A 23969-nucleotide genomic window follows, 5' to 3' on the forward strand; every position below is an offset into this window, starting at 1 on the left:
CCTGTCCAGGTCATGTAGTCTTTCAGATCTTGATTGACAGGGTGTTACTTTGTGCTGAGAGTTCACGCCCTCAAGCCAAAGCTCAGGAGACTGTGGTACACACAGAACCATTAGATGACTATAAGTTCAAGGCTACCATGGGATACATGGAAGAGCCTATTTTATAAAAAAGGAAGATGAAAAGGGGATGACGAAAGATGGAACAGCAAAAATTATGGCTTGGTATTTCAGGGCCCTCGGTAAATATCTTCAACTGTAAAGCTTCACTGTGGATGGCATTAGTGAATACTTTTTAGCAAACTCCCAATATCATGCTCAAGTGATCATCAGCTTAGCCCGAAGATCCTTAACATAAAGGCTAATTCTATGGCAGTGAAACTTTTAATTGGTTCTGTAGGACAAGGCACTGAAACAGTGCCTAAAGTCAACATGTTCCAACTCTGTTCAGACTGCATACACCTCTAGACTCCTGAAACGACGGTGTATTTGTGGGGAACTAGTAATCTATTAACGGAAAAAATAAGGCCTCTGCACTTTAGGGTTAACTGTAAATCTTAAGTTTTAAGGTACTTGAAATTTTTGCACAAAGGGAATCTGCTCAGTAAATAATATGTTCCCCTCACTCACCTAAAAACTTAGAGTCATATTTCACAGAACCACTAAACAAATACCCGTTATTTATATAACAAGCTTGTCTATTTTGTTTGCATTCTCTAGAACACTTCGCTCTCTCTCTCTCTCTCTCTCTCTCTCTCTCTCTCTCTCTCTCTCTATCTCTATCTCTCTCTCTCGCTCATGCACACACACACACACAAATATAAAAATCACTACTTTAGAGTGGGTTAAAAGTGTTTAAAAAGGAACATAATTATGTTTATATATTCAGTACTGCATATTAAAAACAAATTAGCTTGAGTAATATATATATATCTATGGTAGTGTATGCACACAGATATTTAGAGAAAACAGGGATTTAAAAATCTGCATTATTTTCTAAATTTTTACAATTCCCTAAAGTCAAAATTATTTAAAGAAAATCAATTCATATTTCATTTACTAACATTATATATTGGGAAATGTTAGTTCATTTACTTTTTTAAATAAGAGAATTTGAAATATTTAAGTATGGAAGGTTACAAAACTATAAAGCAAAGTTGGAATCATCCTATTAGTCACTCAAGATAATTGGAGATCTCAGGGGAAGAGGAATCACATATAGTGGAGAGACTGAGAATGATGTCAGATTTGATACAGAGTTTGAAAATGTCCTAATCTTCTGCAGAGTAGCGCCGAGAAAAGTCTTGTCTTAAAGTCCAACAGCAATTAGCTCATTGTGGTGTCTCCCGCTTGGTATCTTTGCTTGAGCAGTAAGCTTTCTGTGTGCGTTAGATGAGGAAAAAATTCACCAACTTTCTCACAAAAGGGTGGAAAGTCATACATGGGCAGTTGAAGTGACACCATTTGTGGCATTCACAGAGACATCATGAATGGTTGACCTTTGTGAAAACTCACCGCTGAAGAGCTGAGTAGTTCTGGATATTTTGATTGAGATGTAATAAGAATAAATTAATAAAATATTAATAAAAAAAGAAAATTGGATACCCCAAAGGTGGCTCTCAACCAACAAAGGCAGGTCCATCACATTCAGCAGTCTACTTAAAGGCCCTTGTTGTTAGGCCCATGACTGCCATTTCCCATTACTTTCTACTTTAGCTTTGTGTTATATTGCCTGTTAGCATGTAGGGTTTTCAGCCACTTTCAGTTATAAATATTGTACTATATCTGGTTTTGATTTTTTGTTTTGTTTCACAGTAATGCTTTCTCCCCATCTTCTCTTCATCCTCTTATTAAAAACCATTTCTTAATCATCCTTAAAAAAAAAAAATAGAAAATGCTACCTGAGTCAGGTGAGGGGCAGACTGCCACCATTTGACAGCAGAAAGAACAAGGAGAAATGCAAGGAGTGGATGGTGTCTACTTTCATCTGCAAACTCCTTCATGTGTGCAAGGAAGGATGACAGTTACTCACGCCTTTGCACCAAGCCTCTCTGTAAACGGTACCATGACAGAGGAGTTTGCTTTGGGTTGCCCTTACCATCACCATTTAAAAAGAAAGTTTAAAAAAATTAGGCTTATGTCCAAATGCCATTCATTAATATTCTCCTGTATTCTTGATATAAGCTTATAGTTTCCCACCACTCCTGTCTGTGCCCCTGAGAGTTATCAGGGCAGTACCAATTCAAACAGATGTTTTGCAGACTCCACAGGCAGCTTAGTAGGTTGGATTGCCTGGATCTTGAAGAGAGTCAAGGACAAAAGTCAATCTATTGGTTCTGCAATACAGGATTCTAGGCAAGTGGTGTCTATTTGGCTGGAATCTATAACTGAGACGTTGCTATCCAGGAACTATCCTCTCCTTGGTGAATAGGGATTTCTTGTGAAACTGTTTGGCGCTCACTGTGGGAAACTTACTATTTTGATCTCACAGCACAGATTAAATATGTTCTCATTCACAAGAAGAGGGTAATAAGGTGTTGTTTACTCTTGAGCAACCTAATGAATGTATTAGTGTTTCACTTTAAGAAAAAAAATTACAAAGTTGCAGTGACATTAAAGGCTAGAGCTATGATAGCGTGTTGGAGCTTCCATTCCTTTTCTTGGGCATAGCAGTCCCTCCGAGGGACCCCTATGCAGAGAGTACTGAAAAATGAGGTCGTGGATGAACCTTCACTCATTGATGAGGCAAAGGGCAGGTTGCTCCAAGGTGAAGGAGCAGGCAGATCCCTTTGGTGGAGGGATCGCTGGTTCCCACTCTCCTCCATGGGACTGAGCCCTCCACTTTTGCATCTCTGTATAGTGTTTTATTTCAAGTACAGTATATTCTAGAATGCACTAACTAAGGACATCTGTTCAAATGATTAGTAGCTGTCAGAGCCTAAGGAAAGCAGGTACAGGGAGAAAAGGCTAAGTAGAATCACTGTAAATGAAAATATTTCACAATGACAATTCATGGCATAGTACTTGCTACAGCATATTGGTGCAATGTGCTTTGGCTGGTGTGGTGGGAGGTTTTATGAGAATTCTCTGCATTTCAGATTATTTTGACCTTAATGATATACTCCTGCAGAATGGCCGAAGATCTGATAGGTTGTTCAAAACCTAGGAAGAAGTTTCAAATAAGGTAGAGAAGAAATTCTCTTCAAATGGATTGTCTGCAGTAGTGACACAGGAGCAAACTGTCAACCATATTAGCAGGGCAACAAGCAGACATCTGGACCCCAATCATGGAGGTCATGGAAAGGTCCTACTGTGCAATCCTCTGAGTGCCTTGCAGTTGTTTGTGTCACTTGTCTCTGGCCATGAAATCTATGAGAAATGAATCCGTTTTCTATTTTACAATGTACAAACTACAATTTTATTTTGGTGTTCCAACTGTCTATATATGGATGTCATATTATCACAAAATGGATGCTTATGACTCTAAATCAAAATATGAAGTCATGCAAATAGACACTTTTGAATCCCTCCTTTGAGTCTTTCTTGTTTCTCCTTTTCTTCATTTCAGTTTCTTAAAATTTCTTAATTATTTTTAACTTTTTGGCAGCAGAGAAAAATATCGTGTTAAGATAGTCTTGGCAATTTTAAGGGTGTTATTTCCAAGCACACTCATTGTAACAATTCCTTGATGTGCATTGCTTATGTCTATATTTCGTTATAAGAGTTGTCGTGTAGACCATGTTGGCCCAGAACTTAATGCCAATCTACCTACAATTCAAGAGCTTCAGAAATACAGGCAGGTACCATTTACCCAGATCCAACAACACAGCTTGTTGGGAAGACACTCATTATAGCCAAGTTACTCACACATCCTATGGGCTAAATCCATAGCAAATTATTATTCTTGATTACAATCACTACATTTCTTAATCAAATATTTCATGCCAGACATGTTCGATGCTATGTGTACTAATCTTCTCAGCAAATGAGCGGCAACATTATCAACTTTGTCGACATTTCTCTTATTTATTGATGTACTTCTGCAAGCAGTACATACAGAATTCTATCTACATGTTATTTGATTAGTAATATGAGACTTGAGCTGTTAATTAACTTGCTAACACCATCCTTGGTGTGGATTGGCAATGAAATGTTATATTTTAAAGCCTAAGTGACACTTACCCATGTGAAACAAGCACCAACCCTTTAGAATAAAAGACTAACTTAAAACACATAGGACTAAATTTGTTTGCATTTGGTATAGTTGAAGATATTTAAGATTATGTAAATGTTTTTAGTTTGAGCATTATCCATGCGTGAGTTTTCAGTGCAGGTGAGCAATTCGTCTTAGTCATCCTAGACACTGCTGGGTTTATTTTGTCTTTAAACAAAGAGATTATGTTATTGAGAGATTAAAAGGAATTTGTTAATTACCTCTTGATTTACTACTATAATATCAGGTCAGACAAAAGTATGAAAGTAAAAGATTTCATCCCTCTTCTATAAACAGGTTAGATTTGCTATAAAAAAAAAAAAACCTACATTTTGACATAACACATGTTAGGAGAAACAATTAGTGAAATGGTGACACTAATTAAATGTTGTGGATTTTTTTTTGACGTTTTAAAAATTTATTACATAATTTAATCACATTACAGCCTGATCCCAGCCCCTCCCCTCCTCTCCTCCCAGGCCCACCCTCACTGCCCCTCCTCCCATGCTCCTCTCTCCTCTCCTTCTTCCTAAGGGAAGCCTCCAAATGGTAGCAACCCACTCTGGCGCTTCAAGTTAAAGCAGGACTAAACGTATTCTCTTCCACTGTAGCTTGACAAGGCAGCCCATCTAGGGAAAATGGATCGAATGGCAGGCAACAGAGTCAGAAAGAGCCCCTAATGCCACATGTTGAGCGCCTTGCACATCTGCTACATGTTTCTAGGGGATCTACGCACAGTCCATGCATGCTCTTTGGTTGGTGATTCAGTATCTGTGAGCCCTCAAGGGCCCAGGTTAGTTGACTCTGTAAGTCTTCTTGTGATGTCTTTTTGCCCCTGCTGGCTCCCTCTGTCCGTCCTCCCACTCTTCCTCAGAACTCAGGTTCATCCTATTCTTTGCTTCTGGGTCTTTGCATCTGTTTTGATCAGCTGCTGGATGAGTCCTTTCAAAAGGCAGTTATGCTGGGTTTCTTTCTGCAAGCATTGCAGAGTATCATTAATAGTTCAAGGGGTTGGTTCTCTCCCATGGGTCACAATTTGGGCAAGTCATTGGTTTACCACTCCCTCAACCATGCTCCGTCGTTACCCCTACCCTTTTTGTAGAAAAGACAAAATTTGGGTTGAAGGTTTTGTGGATGGGTTGGTGTTCCCCTTCCTCTACTAGGAGTCCCTCTGGGCTACAGGAGTTGGTGACTTCATTTTCGTGTTTAAAAACATGTATATGGAAGATTTTATTTTATTTTATTTTTTACATTTTTTATCTCTTCTGAATGCTCATTCTCAGCTGTAACATCTGACTTGGTGATGTGTCTCTTAATCTTTTTTGTGTCCCTCACCAGACCTCTAGATCTTTTCCTCTAAAGCATTCTTTTACCTCCTTTGTAAGCCATTGGAAGAGATTTTCAGTTACTTTCTATTTTTGCATTCCAGAACAAGAAATATCACAACTTACATATAAAAAGAAATTCATTTTCTAAAGATTCACTCAATGTTAAGTATATGTTGTGAGTATTCACTAAAGAAGATTGTTCTGGCATGAGTTTAAGTGAATAGAAAGTCTTTTTAGTTGGTTAGCAACTACACTGGGTCTTGGGGATCCTAGTGTAACCCCAAGCCTTTCTTAGTATGTGATTTTAAGCACAAGAACCTTGATCTGGGTTGACTTACTGCACTTAAAAAGAATAGTTAGCTAGAAGCAGAACCACAGAAGGTAAAAGCAAGGTCAGTACATTGTGAGACTCTCCCAGAACTATATGGACTTTGGCGAATTAGGCTTTCATTTTAGTTTTCTCAGGCGGTGCTAAGTGCTGAGTTTTATACCCTGACTGGTATGTCCATCATGGAGGCAGTGTGCTAAGGTCTGTAGCCTTGTTATAGTAGTATCTGACAACAACTTTCAGATCAAACAATATATAGATAATAAATATATATATAAATATATTATAGAGAAGAAGATTATGATTGTGAATCTAGGACAAATATCTTTACAATAATTTTTGTTAAGTCTGCTTTTTTGTTTGACATTAAGCTTTTAATGTTTCAATGTTTGCAATTTGAACATTTAGTAATGCTAGGAAGGCACAGAAATTATCAAATGATCCAAATATATATTCCATTGTTGGCAAAATAAATGCCGCTTTATCAAGCTACAAGTTACCATGATATAAATCCTTAATTAAAATTAATTAAATGTGTTATCTGATTGTACTTTGAAAAACTTTGACACGCTGATCACATTTAATTGATTTAACATCAGCTGAAACTTAAATTTAACATTGGTTATCATTAATTACCATCAAAAAGGACATGTTCTTGCTTTTCATTTACATATTCAACTTGGGGGTTTCATATAAATTAATTGCATTTCCTTAAATTTAGCAACAATAGGCAACAAACAACTTTTAACTAGACTTGAAAATATTCTATTAATGTTTACAAAGTGGCTAATATTTTAATTGAAATCTCTGAATCAGAACAGCATATAAAAACATAAGTTTAGGAAGAGAGACTCTTAGAGACACACATTAACCACACTGTACCTGAAAGAGCCACCTGCTACCAAACCAACATTATTGTGCCAGATAGCCACCCGTCTTCATCCCAGCATCAGTGTACCTGATAGCACTACCTGTTATCACATCAACCCCATTTACCAGATAATTCCTGTTATTATACCAAAACCTGTATCATATAATCACTTGACATCACACCAACATTAGTGTACCAGATAGTGCAACCACCTGTTATCATAACTCAGCCAAAGGTAGCTAAGCACTTGCAAGATCTGTCTCAGTTTACGACGAAAGGTAAAACGATCACTTCTTAATAAACCATTATTTAATAAATGGCACTCTCTCAATGAATTATATTATTTAATAATAAAGATATAGTTATTTGAAACATAACAACGATAGTCAAATTCTTGTGCTGTAATGGTAGCCATCTAGGGTCGAATATAAGAATAAGGATATTATTATTATTTCTACATTCAAATCACTCATTATTTTTATACATATATATGACATAAATTTAGATTTTCTACTTCAATGTACTACATTTGTTGAGAAAATTTTAGGCAAAATAAATTAACTGTATTTATCTGAATAGTGGGTGCTATTTACTTTTTATTTGTTTGTTTTGCCTTGGGAAAATATGGACAAATGTCTATTTACCAATGGCTAGGCATCAAAGACCTATTAAGTAGCAACTTAAACAAAGTCCTATTTGATGACCCACTGTGTTTATAAGCATGGGTGAGGATTTATTTATAGTATGAAAGGTGAGTGCTGAACAGTAGTTTCACTGCATCATCCCATCCCATCATAGATAATGACTCATCAAAGCTCCTTTGTGCAGTACCAATTTCACTTACCCTTCTTTCTTTCCACTGTAATACTGAAGACCCTTTAGCCACCTTCTTTCTCTCTCTGAAATCAGCCCTTGCTCCAATCCCCGATAGTCTGCCAGACAGCCCACAGACCTCTGCTGTAAAGGTTAGGGTACCTGGAGAACACAAGTCCAGTCCTCTACTCCTTGGAAGATAAGTTTGCCATCCATATTCCTTGACATGTACAGTAGGTTAGAGTAAATCATCTGGCATAGATAGACCTCTCAAAACTCCACGAAGCCTATTAAAGTAAAAAGCTTTCTTAATTTATAGGAATTAAAAAGCCTGTTCTTCTGTTCTTTCCAGAGCTCTGTCATGACATATCGTGACTATCTTTTCTAATGCAATCCTTCTTCAGGTTTAACATTAAGGTGTTCTCTCTCTCTCTCTCTCTCTCTCTCTCTCTCTCTCTCTCTCTCTCTCTCTCTCTCTGTCATCATTATGACTCCTGTATGCTGTTATATCACTCCTATGGGCTCTTCATGCCATCCCGCTTCAAATCCTAAACACGAGAACCTCTCTCACCTCATCATGATCCTTAATAATGATCATTCTGTGGGATAATTTCATGTCAGCTTCATCCCTGGTCTTCACACTCTGACTAGTACTTTTTATATAGCATACAATCTTGCATCTTCTGAGATCCCTTGCACCTGTAGGAAGAGAGTAGAATAGTGGCTGGAATCCTGCTACCTTCCCTCCTTCTGCCAATAGCTAAGCTATCCTTTCTCTGTAGTGTTCTGTTCAGTTAGTTTCCATGTTACAGAGTCAAAGTAGTCTCTAGTCTAAGAGGGTGCTGGACTTATTATATTATGAATAGAGGAAGGAACACCATACTTCTACATAATGATTCATGAGCTGTATATCCTTCAAAACCAACAATGCCTGAGCATTCTCTTGCAGTGTGATCAGGGAGTTATTATAGACTATTGAAAGCAAACCAGAGGAATTATATTATTGGCAGCCAATAAGCAACCATGGTATTTGGGCACAGCGTGATGAGCCTTTACCCAGTTTAGACATGGTGTGATGAATTGCTGGTCTACTTGATTGACTGAACTCTGACTGATCCTACTTGCCTTTACCTCAGCTACTTGTTAGAACTGTCTATCCCAAAGTTTTGTTTTGGTCTACATATGTCACAAGTTAGGTTGCTGTTTGTTCCTGTTCTACTGACATTGATATGCTTTCATTTAATTTTAATTTAGCTGGTTTAAATTTAGTGAATGTACGAAGACGAAAACTATAGTGATATACGAACCTAATTTATAAAATCTAACTGATATTTAAACTTATCTCATTTTGTATGTATGTCTCATGAGTGTTCTTTTTGAAGGATCAATAATACTAAGTAGCAAATAGAGTTTCATATGTGTAAAATTCTTTTATATGATTTAAGGTGCACTTTGAACTCTGATTACAATTTTTTTTTGTAATCATTATGATGGTGTCATGTAGAGTCAATCAGACTCCACAGAATAACTCCAAACCTACAGTCAAATAGACAGACCTGGCTAACTTCAGTGGCTCACAAAACAGAGTTAGCAGACTATTTGTGAGGGGGCCGGGTGGTCAGAGAAGGTAAGGAGGGGATGGTGAAAGTGGTTGATATTGTATAACACCTTTAAAATGTCTAAAATTATAATTAATTAATATAACAAAAAGTTCTCAAATCTTATTTTACTCTGAGAAGTGAGACCAAGACTGGAAGAGAAGATGTAGAGACGTTCCTGATAGCATTCGAAATGAAATGTTTCCTCTGTAGGTTTTGTTGCCAGTTCTTCATTGTGTAGCAGGGATCCAAATTTCTGTGATAGTTCTTGAACATATTTTTCATCTGATATTTTGCAATGCACCAGTTACTTCAACAAGGAAACCCACAATGTACTTTTTTATTTCCAGAATTTCTAATTCATGATGGACCCTTTGGATCTTGTGAAAATAAGTACTGTGGCTTGGGAAGGCACTGTGTTATCAGCAGAGAGACGAGGCACGCAGAGTGTGCTTGCATGGAGACTTGCAAACAGCACTACAAACCTGTGTGTGGATCTGATGGGGAATTCTATGAAAACCACTGTGAGGTGCATAGAGCTGCCTGCCTGAAAAAGCAAAAGATCACCATCGTTCACAATGAAGACTGCTTCTTTAAAGGTAAGAAAGGGATGAAGCCGACGGTGTCATAGTCCTCTCTCTTTTTCTGTCGATTAGTGGAATAGAGCTTCAAACATACTGTGATTTTATCTCTGCAAGTGTATAAAAAAGAAAAAGGTAAATATAAACTTGGCAAAACCCAAGAAGGAGCAGTGTATGGAAGTTTGCATGAATAGAATTCTGATATTCATTTATGGGAATAATGCTGGCCAAAATCTCACTCACAATTTAATATGGAATTCAGATTTGCACCATATGGCTTCCCAATCATGGAGTTATTATAGGGACAGAGGGTAGGCAGTTTAGTCTGTAGGCCAAATCTCACAAGTGCAAAGAAAGCACCTAGAATGTTGTTGGCAGGAGGTAGGGTAGGGACACGAAAATGCCAAACTGGGCTGTGGTATCTTCTCATTTCTTCCTGATCTACAGAATAATTTCAATTTGCAGCATACAACTTAAATTATATGGGACTTCTAATTGCCCACTTCAATAACAATAAAGTAAATCTGAGGCAATAATAGTTTAACATTTTAAAGTATTATTTTATACTTATACAATTGCAGTGATGGTTTACTACTTATAAATTAGTAATTAGATATGCTATTTTGTCATGTTCTATAAATAAATCATCAAGTGGCTTTATCATCACTTATTCATTTATTCCTTGGTTTGTTACTTGGTTATTTAAGTTGGAGGAGATATTTTCTTTTTTAGTGTTATGACTCTTACTTAAATTCTAAAGTCAAATATGAAAACATCAGCAATTCTAACAGGTCAATGATCAAGTCGATTCTTGAAATTTAGTGAATACCTGCATCTTAGTTAATCAGAATACCCTTAGCTGTGTTCACACTATAGAATTTACAGGACATTTCATTCTTGCATTTGAGCTAAATTGGTCATTGTGGCTTCTAGAAACAACAAGTTATTGATGTGAAAGTGTATGAATACTATAGTTGTACACTGCAGCCAGAGCACATTTTTCAAAACACTTTATCCTATTATTAAAGGGGAGATGCAAAAAGAAAAAAATGGGAGATGCTGTGGATTTAAATTGCCTTTTCAGTTCAATCAGTACTGTCAATACTTAGTGTTTAAGTTAGACTTTGAAAGAGAAGAATGTTTTCCTATTATTTTAACATAAGATGATAGAATAAAAGCGTACTACTACACTACCATAAGATCCAGTTATATATAATATATAACTGGATATGCACATTAAGTTCTAATCTTATTTTTTCAATAACATGTGTCTGTGTGTGTGTGCATGTTGACAACAGTGCCCATTAATGCCATGGCTTTCATATCAACTGAAGCTGGGATGATTGTGAGTTACCCAGTGTGGTATTATGAACCCCACCCAGCACTTTTGGAATAGTAGTGTCCACTTTTAACTATACAATCCTACTTCAAACTGAGACTCTGTTCACCTAACATGTGCAATTGAACACATTGGAATATATTATATTCAGTATCATGATTGAAGATAAAGCAGGGTATTCAGTGTTTTGCTTGATAATTGAACACTCATTTATAATGACACCAAAAATTTAAATGACATGTAAACAATAGCTCGTGTCTTTTATAATTTACCACAAAATGATTGTGTAAAACACTTCAGTTCTTTAGATTCATCTTGAGGATGAATCAACTATATGTATGCTTCAAGATATATTTGCATCATAGAGTATTGAAATTCCATTTATTTTATGTAGATTAATGACTATGAGTTAAAATATTTCCAGTTCCCAGAAGTTGAGGATTTCACTTATTTTAGTATTTTGACTAATGAACAGTTAGTTCCTAAAGTGTCTTCATTTGAGCTGAGTTGACCTATTATTAATGCACATGTGGTCAGGTTAAGCTGGGAAATAAGATTCCACTGTCAGGAGCTGCCCTCATTGTAATGTTTTGTAATAGATGCTGTTATCATAATTTAATTTTTTTCTGGAATTTTAACCAGTTAACCTGCTTCTTACAGTGTCACATTGGAAGAAATAATAAACATATTAAGTTCTCAAAATGAAAAATCTTATAATTAATTAGATGCTTCAAATGCAAAATCAAACCAAGTCAAAGCAAATCAAATGCACGGCACATTTTGTATCTTGTGATTAAATAGTGATTACTCTGAAAATCTTAGATGAGAAATTAATAAAGATCTATTGGGCAATCCTTGTTTTTTTTTTAAGTAAACATTTTTTATTGTCTGAGAATTACATACATTAATATGTTTTAAAGAAATCCAAAGCAAATTTGCAGGCAAATAAATGGAAATAGAAAAGATTATCCTGAGTGAGGTAACACAGACACAGAAAGACTCACATGGCATGTACTCACATATAAGCAGATTTAGAAAACAAGGGGGAAACAAGGGGGACTTAAAGAAGGATGATTAAATCTCACTCAGAAGGGGAAAAAGAAACACAACAGAAGAGGTTGAAGAGAGGGAACTAGGTAGGAGAGGGAACTCAGAGAGAAATGAGGGTGGAGATCAGACCTGGGGAGAGCTGTGGTGGGAGGACATGGAGCCCGCAGAGAGAAAAAGAAACCATGGGCAGAGGCATCTCCATGACAACCTGGAGACATAGGACAGGGTAAGCTTCTGAGAGGATATGGGAGTGACTCTTGCTGAGACTCCTAGTAGCAGTGGCCAGGGAGACTGAAGAGGACACCCTCTAACTAGATAGGACTTCTGGAGGAGGTAGGGGAACACCAACTCACTCACAAAAACTTCGACCCAAAATTTACCCTGCCTACAAGGTGTGCGGGGATAAAGATAGAGCAGAAATTGAGGGAATGTCTAATCAATGCTCAGCCCAGCCTGAGACTAACCTACGGGAGAGAGCCAACCCCTGATATTATTAAAGATCCTCTGCTATGCTCATAGACAGGAGCTTAGCAAATCTGTCCTCTAAGAGGCTATGTCTACCTCAGATACAAAAAGATGGGGCGACTCACAGCCAAGCACTGGGTGCTGTGTAGACAGTCTTGTGATAAAGGGCGGGGGGCAGGAAGTTGGATAGAAGGAGCAAGAGCTTCACAAGAAGACCAACTAACTAGGGGCCAGAAGAGCTTGAGAGATTGAAACACCAACCAAAAACCATGCATAGACTGGACCTAGGCCCCTTACACAGATGGAACAGACAGTCGCCTCAGACTTCATGTGGGTCCCCTAATACGGGGAGCAGGCCTGTTTCTGACATGGATGCTGTTGCCTGTTTTGTGATCACTACTCCTTGGAGGGGCTGCCTTGCCAGAGCACAGGGGAAGGGGATGAACTAAGTCCTGATGTGACTTTATGAGCTGGGGTGGACAGGTAGAGGGGCCTTCCCTTTTCTGAGGAATAGGGGAGGAGAGAGGGAGTAAGAGGGAGGGAAGATGGGACCTGGAAGAGAGGAAGGAGGGGACTAAGATTGGATGTAAAAAGAATAAACAAATAAGTAAGTAAATAATAATAAAAAGAAATCCAAACTCAATTCCTCCCAGAATCTCAATGTCTAAAAGGACAGAGCCATACCTATTTTTCAAATAGAGACTTAAATGCTGTATGTACAATGTATCTTATGGCACACAAACTAAAATGTTTTTTTTCCTTTTTTTGAACATTGCGTTAACAAATTATTTTTACTACAAAATCCATGCATCCACTTTTAAACTTTTATTAGATGTTTCCTATTTGTTTTAGTTTGGCTGGTAAGGCTAGTAAAGGGATTGCCATGTGTGATAAAGTTGAATAGGGCAAAAAACCATACTGACAAGTTTTAAAATTTATTAAATCTGAGTCATGTGCTGGGAAGGAATGAGAGTAATCATCCTGGGTATAATGTAATTCCATTATTGGAATAATACTGCCCTTGAAAGAAGCTGCGTAAAGGACACATGTGATCTACATATTAATTTCTGCAAATATATGTGAATCAACAATTACTATAATAATTGAAAAGTATTAAAAAATACTAGAAAACAGTCAATATTTAAATAAGGTAGATTTAATTTGTATAACCATGCATATTAAATGATTGCTTTAAGTTGTGCTGAGAATGTAGGTAAAAGATGTCTGTATCACATTAAGTATTTTCTATGGTGTTATCTGTTTCTCATTTATTATTTATTGTGAAGTACTAAAATGTCTCTGTAACAATCATAGTGTTTCTTAAAAATGAAATGTATAGATGAATTTTTCACTAACTACTTTGTAGTGATGTTTATCATTACTTAAAATGTTATGTTTTTATTCAATGCCTAGCTATTTATTTTGTACTAAGAGACTCCTGAAAGTCATTTCTCCTGAAGCTGTTCACAACAGGACTACAAGTAGCATTTGCTGACACTGGGTCAGTCTGTCACCCAAAGTGTAATTTAGTTACTCAGAATGCAGAGGTTAGCTGAAGTAAGAAAACCCAGATACAAACAATGCTGAAGAGAAGAGGAATTAAACCTCTTAAGAGAAAATCAATTGAACAGAAACTGTTTTGCCACTTACCTTGCTGAGAATAAAATTGCCATAAAGGCAAATGTCTGCTCTCTTAAATGTGCATCACAAAGCAAGAAGTTGTAGACCTGGTTGTTATAGTTATGCATGCACTATTTGAATGGAATTTCACATTGTTTAACTTTTCCTTGCATAATCTGAGCAGTCATTTTCATACCATTTTATTGTGCTTCTAACATGACCTTTAAATCAAAGAATTATAGAAGTTACAGTTGAAAATGGATGAATGGATGAAAGTTATATTTTCAAACATCAGTAAATACCATGAACTACTTTGCATATATATTCAGGCTGCGTTTCTTTTTTGTTTTGAATATTTTGTGTTTTTGTTTGTTTCGAGACTGTGTAGTCTTAGTTACCCTGGACTCTTTTTGTAGGTCAGGCTGGCCTCTAAGTCACAGTGATGCACCTGTTTCTGCCTTCCTGAATGCTGAATGCCCTGCTGCCTGCCTTTCTTTTTCAAAGCATACCTTCAAGAAGCTTTTATTTTATTTTATGTTTAAAGTTTATTTTATACCACCTTATGAAAAAGTAAACCTGGATGATTAACATGCAGATTTTTCCTTGTTTTGGCTAGAATTAGTTATCTGAAATGCATGTTGATAGTGAAATTAATAACACGGCAATGATAAAGTTGGCATAACTCATTAAGGTGGACAACAAGAACTGGCTGGCTCTCTGGATGCATTAAGCGCTCATCAAAAATTATTTGATTAATTCCATAACTTTTGTTTAATTTGTTAAAATGTATGAATTTGCTGATATAAAACTGTTGCCTTAGTACAGTTTTTAATTAACCTAATACAATGTTTCTCTAATGATTTTAAAGACATCTTTAATGTACTTGCTAGAGTATAAATGTTTATATATTTCCTGTCATTTATAAATAAATATTAGATTCATGATATATAGATGTTTTGTATAATATAAAAATGAGCTAAAATTCTATTAGTAATTAGGCTAAATGATCACTTAATGGGGATTTTTAAATGAGAGCTACTCAACAACTGTATTATGTACAATTGAAGTCTGAAAGACTAAATCATTGGAAGAACATTTGTTTGGCATGTGGGTGTCCCAAATTCAACACCAAGATCAGACAGACAGACAGACAAGGAATGAAAAAAGGAAAAAATATAGAAATAATGTGTGTGAAAGTCATAAATAAATAAATACATGGAAAGGAAAGGAAAAGAAAAGGAAAAGCAGCAAGCGAGCTTCCAAACATTGAGATCTAGAGAGGGAGACGAGGAGCACAGATACCAGCAATCACTTGAAGAACCTTGTAGCAGTATCATCTTGCTAATTCATTATAGTAAACCAATGTCCTGAAAGGAAGTGCACAAGCGTAGGAATGTATGACAGCATTCACGCTGTGGATGAATGTTGGATTTGCTTGGGAACTAGGTCTCCTGTTCTCAGTGTTTGTGCATCAGTGGGCTAGAGTATCTTACAGTTCACATTTTCCCTCATGCAATGACTTCCATGTGAACACTTACAATCATTGTAAAACCTTCTGAATTTAGTCCTATATGTGGAGAATATGTCATACATCTTAGCGGTTCTTGAGCAATGGAACCACACAGTGGCAGAAAATTCCCAAATTTATCAGTAGGGCTTCAGTCCCTGTACATATTTGGTTTGAATACAAGTCACAGTTCTGTATGAACACACACACATATATTTTAGGTTTATATGAAATCTAGCATTGTGTAAACACACACACACACACACACACACACAAAATTTCCAGGTTTTTAATAAAGTAATAATAACAAATTTCTGACTTTTATAAGAATGTTAATAGTAAGAAGAGTTTGGAAACATTCTTTTTGTCGTTAAAAACATAATTTTGTACTTTTAACCAAGTATAAGATAATTATGCTTCAATTTTATAGAGGATATTTATTGGATATGTAAAATGTCTTTTTACTATCTCTTTTTCTTCATTCTTTAAGAAGGAGGTTTGTTATTTTTTTCTCTCAAACTTTCCCCTATTTTTGATATATAGGAGTTAAGCTTAAGTTTCCAATATTTAAATAGTCTTAATTTGTTAGGGTATATTTGTAAATTAAAAGTGATTCACAGTTTCAATATTTCAAGTACTGCATCATACAATTTCATGTTTTATTTTCTATGACTGTATGAACTTTTCATTAAAAGTTGTGAACATAGCTATTAAAGAAAGCAATTAATTAAAGAAGGCAAAACTCAAAGTCGTTTTAGTAATTCAAATACTGCATTTATCTTGATCCTCTTTGGGAACAATTTTGGTCATCATTTATCACTTATCATTTCTGCTAATTTTCTTACTATCTTGTTTCAATTACCAAATATAACCTTGTTGTAATTTTCCAACTATTATAAAGTGAAGAATGTTTTTTTGCTAAAGAAAAATCTATTACTTTCAATGTAGTTAATTTTCATTTTTAAGTGTGTCTTTGAAACTCAGAACAATGAAAATAGTAATTGATCACATTCCACATGACACTGAGAGAAAATATTTTGAAAATGAGGTTAAAAATTATTCTCTATTAATATGAGTTATACTACTTTTTCAATTGTCCTTTTAAAGTGCCCACAGCTATTTCAGAGAACATTTGAAAATTTATTAATGATAAAAATTAAAATAAAATGTAAAAGGGAATAGCTTTACATGTACTTTCTAGATGCTATGTGGAATAAAAACATTTAGACAAAGTCGCATTAAATAAAGAAAATTATGTACTTCCCAGCACAAGATAAATGTATTATGATTAATTCGTAATGCTACTCTATTGACTCTGGTCATAAAAAATATAAAGAATGTTTTTAGGTTGGTGATGGTAGCAAAATATCTGCAACCTCAAGAAGAATCAGGAGCTGACAGTTAACATAGCCTGCATAGCCAGACTAAGGGAAGTCTTGGTTACAGGAAAGCACATCTAAAACACAAAATAAACACACAACTAAAAATTGTAACAATTAACAAATGAAGAATGTTTTCAGGTTAATGAATATCAATGTAAATAAATTTAATTCATTATATACAGTTTTGGAACAAGAATCATTGTTCTGTATAGTGATTTATTAGTCACACAATTACCGTAGAGTTTCATGGCTTTTGTGGCATATCTTTCAGCAGATCATCCACTTCTATTGTACTCTTTACATGATAGTCACCCTAATGACTATTTCTAATCAAAATATTCATATCTGGTGTTTTGAATAATGGCCTTCTAAAAGTATTGATAAAATCTGGACATTAGTTGTCAATACCTTTTTCTTTTTTCTTTTTTCACTCTGCTTTGCTCTGGCCTAACCTAAACTGCACACTTACAAATGTCCATTAACGATTTCCTTCATAGACTATGATGTTGAACCATGAGCACATAAATGTGAGATGGTAGAAGGCTCATTTTTAAAAATAGCTATTATGAATATTTAGGAACACCACATTTTAACAGTCAAACACAAGTGCTATTGTGTGTGTGTGTTTGGATGTAAGTTAGGACGTTGAAGGAGTGCTAGAAGTAAGAGACATACAATTGACAATTAGAGATGGAGATGTATAAAACTAAGAGTTTCTATCACTAAAATATGGGTGGAGATGAGAACAAACTGGGAAGATCTCAGACCTTACGACAAAATATGTTACACTTTATACTCCAGAGGTTGTGAGAAGCCCAGAAAGAGACAGAACTTCATGCTTACTCTTGGTACATGTTAAATGTCGAGACAGTGCTGAGGTACAGAACTTAAAGCGGAAATTTGTAAGTGGACAGCATAATGATATGTATTAAATGTTTCTAAAGTTGGGAAGGCTAGGGGTTGGAAAAAGAAAACTGATTTGAAAAGCTTAAGATCACATGTGACTTTGGAAAGAGGGAAGAGAGAGAAAATTAGCCCTGAGGAATTGAGATTGCAAGCCCATTAAAATACCTTACTTAACTAAGAACAGGAATGTTCCAAAATGCACTGCCAAGAGGGGTACATATTTGGTACAAGAAAGTAGCCATGGGAAAGATGTTGGGACAGAGAGGCTAGAGATAACTCAAGAAGAAAAGGTCTCTGCTGGCCAGCAAGATTGGGAACCAAGGCACAGGGGCAAAGAACATTCATTACCCACACTCTACCTGAACAAGGGAACAGGTGTCCTCAGGATCATTCAGTTATAGATTTTAGAACATGAAAGTGGTTTTTAAAAATCATTTTTTAAAATTGAAACAAATTAATCTTTGAATAAAACTGACTGTGGAGAAGTATCTTGCAGTTTTGAGGAATGAGAGAAATGCTAAGAGACAATAAAACAGTCAATGAGAAAAAATGATGGAGATCAGGTAAGATTTCCCATGGTGTGGGAGGGATCAAGTACCATTTCCCACAAAGGGGGGAAGGTGGGTCAAACAGGATTTCACATAGCTGAGCAATCCTGTGGTACCACTGCCTATAAACTCACAGTGAGAATATTCTGTGTATTTCTTTTTCAAATAGCAATAGTTGCTTATATTAAGGCACCAAAAGATTAAAAAGTGAGGTTTAGTAAAGACTTCATTTAATTTCATTTCTTCTTCTTTTTCTTTCTTTTTTCTTTTTCTTTTTTTTTGAGACACGGTTTCTTTGTGTGACAGCAATGGCTGTCTTGGAACTCTCTTTTTAGACTAGGATAGCCTTGAACTCACAGAGATCCACTTGCCTCTGCCTCCATAGTATGGGCCACCATGCCCAGCAAGACTCCAGTTTTAACAAGAAACAGCTCAAAATGCTATATGCTTGCATTGTGATGTTTCCTGGGAATATGAGAAAAAAGTTTACTAATTCCAGATAGGGTACCAATGACAGAACAATTAAATAGTCCTACCAAAAGAAAACTTGGTATAGAAGGACATTTTCTGGTGATTTGTAGGAGAATGGATGAAAGAGTACTTAGAGGAGCTTAGGCTGATTAAACTCACCTGCATCATTGAAAAGCTCACTAGAGCATTGATGACAGCTCCTGGCATAACTTTCAGGCAGCTCAAGATGGAGATTTCTTCTTCTTAGCATCTGTTGCTATGTACATGTCCTCAGGGAGGGAAGGACATGTTGAATCTGGAATGCCCAACATCTTGCTAAGGTTTACGAGAAGTTTGCTCGGATCCTAACGATCCTCCCTTCAAGTTAGAAAGTTTCAGCCTGGAAGAAGTCACCACAGAACAATACTTTCCGCAAATATTTTACCAAAATCATTTTCAGCATCAAAGTCTTAATTATCCTTTTTTAAAAGATTTATTTATTATGTATATAGTGCACATTAGATCATGTTATTGATGGTTGTGAACCAACATGTGGTTGCTGGGAACTGAACTCAGGTCCTCTGGAAAAGCAGTTAATACTCTCAAACCACTGAGCCATCTCTCCAGCCCAATTATCCTTTTCTTATGTAACACAAAAATTCACATAAATTCATCTAATATGCTTGTAGATTATGTTTGTCTATTACAAGTTTGTGTGCTTGAGACTATATGATTTCTAACTTTTCACTGATCATCATTTACTGACACTTAGGGTTTCATTCAAAGATGGAAATATGATGTATACCTTGTTTTAAGCCTCTGTGTGGGGATGGGTGGTTTGATGGATAAACTAATTGCCTATTACATTTTGAAATGTAGAAAACCTGTTTAGGTAAATAGAATTAGGATCATTGAAATTACTTGATATTAAAGGACACCTCTCTTTTGTTAAACAATTTTTTTTCTGTAGCACTCATGTTCTACGTTGTCAATCATTGTACATATACATTTCTTTTTTATTAGCAATTTACAACTATTGCTTGTGTTTCAAACGAAAAAGGGATCATCTATAGCAATACTTAAACTAATAAAATAACATGGATCACATGGAGAATTAATTATGCCTTTCACCATATATGTGAATTTTCTATAGCTTGGACTTATGAATTATTGTTTTAATAAGTAGACAATTTTGGTTAATAAGAATACATGTTAGAGGGTGGAGAGAATGCTCAGCAGTTCAAGTACTCTTTTAGAGGACTGAGATTGGGCTACTCACATCTTTTATAACTCCAGTTCCAGGGAATTCTACACCAATTTCTGGCCTCTAAACACAATGCATGAGTCTTGTCAATTGTCATAACTGCAGCAAAATACCCATATGCATAAAAATAAAAATAAATAAATCTTTGCAAAGTTATGCATATCTCAAATTTTCTAAGATTACTATAGACACCAATAAGGATGTTGATTACTCACCCTGTGATACATAGGAAGTGAGTGACAACATCAGTAATGGTGTACTATGTAAGTTTTTACATATATATATATATATATATATATATATATATACATACATACATATATATATATATATATATATATATATATATATATACATACATACATATATATATATATAAAGATTCTGGAGAATCTAGACTAACTAATGGCAGCTTTAAATGCTGTTACCATTATGAGGCAGAGAGATTTTAATCTGCTCCTGTTCAGGGCACCTGGTCATTCATCTTGCACCTTGCATTTCCACTAAAACATAGTAACAGCCATAGAGCTCAAGATTGAGTTATTTTATAGCTTATCAGAAACCAATATTTCATGTACATATCTCCATATATAGATGTCTTTTAAAGAGAGCTGTGCATGTAAAAACTAGGTACATAAAGCAACCAAACAAATATCATAGATTTATTTCCCTTGGAAAAATATTCCTCTGCTTTCATTAATAGTACCTTGTGTGAAATATTAAGGAATGTGCTTTCTTAGGATCAGAATAATAAGTATGGTATTTAGTTGTGATGAGAGTCTACAAACCATAACAGTAGCATTTGGGGATTTAATTAAATTTATGTCAAAATTTCTTTCAAATCCTGGAGAAAAATATTCCTGGGTAATATAACACATGTGTTGGCCTTTAGAAAATTTGACAAGTGGAAACATTTACATGACACATTAGTACAGTCTCCACAACTCAAAAGGAGTTGGTTTACAACATAGCAACAAATTTGTTCATTGCTTCCACAGTAAACATGCATACTAATTCTTCTATAAATGTTTGACTGCTGAATCTACATCTACTGGCAAGAGCAGGCATGAAATTCAGCATAATTAAAGAACATCTATAAATATAGATCATTCCACTTTCCTTAAATGCAATTCTAGTTATTTTATCTTACAATAGAAAAAATTAGTACAAGCCTCAGGCATATATTCTGGTGTTGTTTTATAAACAATAGATGTTGAATTTATCTCCAAGTCATAGTAAATATAATTTTACTCACATATTTTTACTTTGTGGCTCAGACTCCCGGCCTCTATTTGGCCCCCTATGTCCCCATAGATGGTTCCTTTCTCCAGGTAAGAGTGTACAAATGTTTTCTGAGTTTTGAGAGCAGTAAAGCTGAGAAATTTGACAGTGTTAGTTATTGTTTCAAAAATGTGACAAAATACTTGACATAATTTAAAAGGAAGAATTTATGTTGGCACTTGGTTTCAGTTATTTCAATAATACTCAATTTTGGCTTCATTTTGCTGACCCTGAGATAAAGGAGAATATTGTGTTGGCAGAAATGTTTGGTACAGGGACCTGCCTATAATGTTGAGAATGTAGGTTAAAGAAAGAAATGGGTGAGGGATAATATTATATACCTTTCAAATTAAGGTTACCCAGCATCCTCTTTTCTTTTCACGTTCTAGTTCTTTCTATGTTCAGTGATGTCATCAAACTATCAATCAATCAGTGAAATAATACATTGATTAAATAAGACCCTTCTTGTGATAAAATTAGACTAGTATTTGACATGACCATGATTTGCATCACTATACAATATTCAATACCATTGAATTAAAAATAACCTTATTTGTGAGTAGTAGTTAAGGTCTTGAGATGACACACTTTCTCTCTTTTCAGCTCCTATCTCCTTACCTACAAAAAAAGATAAGGGACAGGAGAGACTTCCCTTAGTCCAACCTAGTTTCCTTTCTGTATAGGACCAATAATAACTTATAACCAACTCATGATGAAAATAAGCATCTGTAGACCAAGAGAGTAAACAGAAACCTACCCAACCACCCATAGAGGAAATGGAATGTCATTCTCATAAGGATTATTCAGACTGATTTAGGACAAATAATATCTTTGAAGCCTCCCCCCTTTGGGAAAAATGGTTAAGTAATCCAGGAATAGCATATATTCTAGGTCTAATAAGATAGATATGACTGTATAGATATATAAGGCAAAATAGATAAGTAAGGTCTTCAAAAGCCACAGAGATCTACAGAGCATGGCATTTAAAGATGTTTTTATTATTCTAAAGATTTTTGGACAATAAGACAAGTTAACTCCTGGCAACACCCAACCTACCTCAAAGAGGATGATGAGGATCAAAGAACCTCTTTATGGACTTGGCTTCAAATGTGGCAAACTAGCCTGGTCAAAATGTCCTTGTTTCTACCACAGATAAAATTCTGACTAAAAATAGGCAAGTTTAGATGCAGACAGAGTCGACGACTGAACTCTGCCAAGACAGAATAAGCAAGTCCTCAATAGTTCCTTCCTCGCAAATATGTCTGTCAGATATATTGGGGTAGAAGGCCGAAGATGATGCTCCAATTTTACAGTGTTAGGTGACTCTTCAGGCAATAAACTCAGTCATTTTTTCATTTTGAAAGCTGCTAACCTGACCTTCTAGTTCACTCAGGTATTTAAGTTTTATTCCTTCTCAAATCTCTGATGAGGTTGAAGACCATATAGTTTAGTCTTTCAAGTAAGCTTATTAGGTTAGGGGTTAAGATGTTTTTAGATCAAGAGAGATGTTTTAAGTTAATAGAGATGAGATATGATATATATTGATCTTCATTCAGAAATTTAGACCCAACAAGATAGGAAAGATATTTCCTTCAAGATCTTTCATGATATAATCACTTTTCTATTATTGGGTTCAACATAAAGAACAGTCCTTTAACACATGAGCCTTTGGGACAATATATCATTTCCAAACCATATTATAAACTACATATTAAAAACATGGTTTAATTTAACTAAAAATTTCAGGAGTCTCAATCTATATTTGGCTCTGGACCTGTTGGTGATCATCATATCATGGTCAGAACATGTGGTAGAGGGGACTTCTCATCTCATAGCTGTCAGTTAAGGAGAGGAGAAAGATTAAGGTCCTAGATATTCCAAAACACTTCCAGGGCACATCTAGTATTAGTTTCTTTTTCTATTGCTATGACAAAATATCATGATGAGAGAAACTTCCTTAAGTTGTTTTTAAGTGTTTACTCTTGCTCACAGTTCTAGGACACAGTCCATCTTCATGAATTAGTCAAGGTCACAGGAACTGAAAGAAGCTGGCCATATTTCATCTTCAATCAGGAAACAGGAGAGTAAATGTATGTTGATGCTCATCTTTCTCCATTTATACTGTCCTGAATCCCTGCTAGGAAAATTGGCCATCCAGAATGGACAGATCTTCCTATCTCAATTATCATAATACAGATCCTCACCACAGTCATGACCAGAGGCACATATTGCAAATGATTCTAGATTTTTTTCTGAAGATGATAGTTAACATCATTAATATCCCAGTGGCCTAAGTCTTTTACACTCACCTCTTACATGCTCTATGACCTCCTTATAGTGCAACAACTTCAGACCATGTTGTTAATTTCATTTCTCAGGGCACACTTCAGATCCAAAGTGTAGCAAATATAGAAATGTGTCATCATCA

The 23969-nt window shown here is 35.5% G+C and overlaps 1 protein-coding gene across 1 annotated transcript in view; it reads left to right on the top strand.

Annotated features, from left to right (window-relative positions):
* The window catches only part of Fstl5 (follistatin like 5), a 483380-nt gene that overhangs the window by 88851 nt on the left and 370560 nt on the right, over positions 1-23969 (top strand). Inside the window, exon 3 of the mRNA XM_051156911.1 lies at positions 9499-9747. Within this exon, the coding sequence (XP_051012868.1) occupies positions 9499-9747 (249 nt within the window). The remainder of the gene's footprint in view (positions 1-9498; positions 9748-23969) is intronic.

Source organism: Acomys russatus, chromosome 15 (assembly GCF_903995435.1).
Source record: "Acomys russatus chromosome 15, mAcoRus1.1, whole genome shotgun sequence".
Taxonomy (NCBI): Eukaryota; Metazoa; Chordata; class Mammalia; order Rodentia; family Muridae; genus Acomys; species Acomys russatus.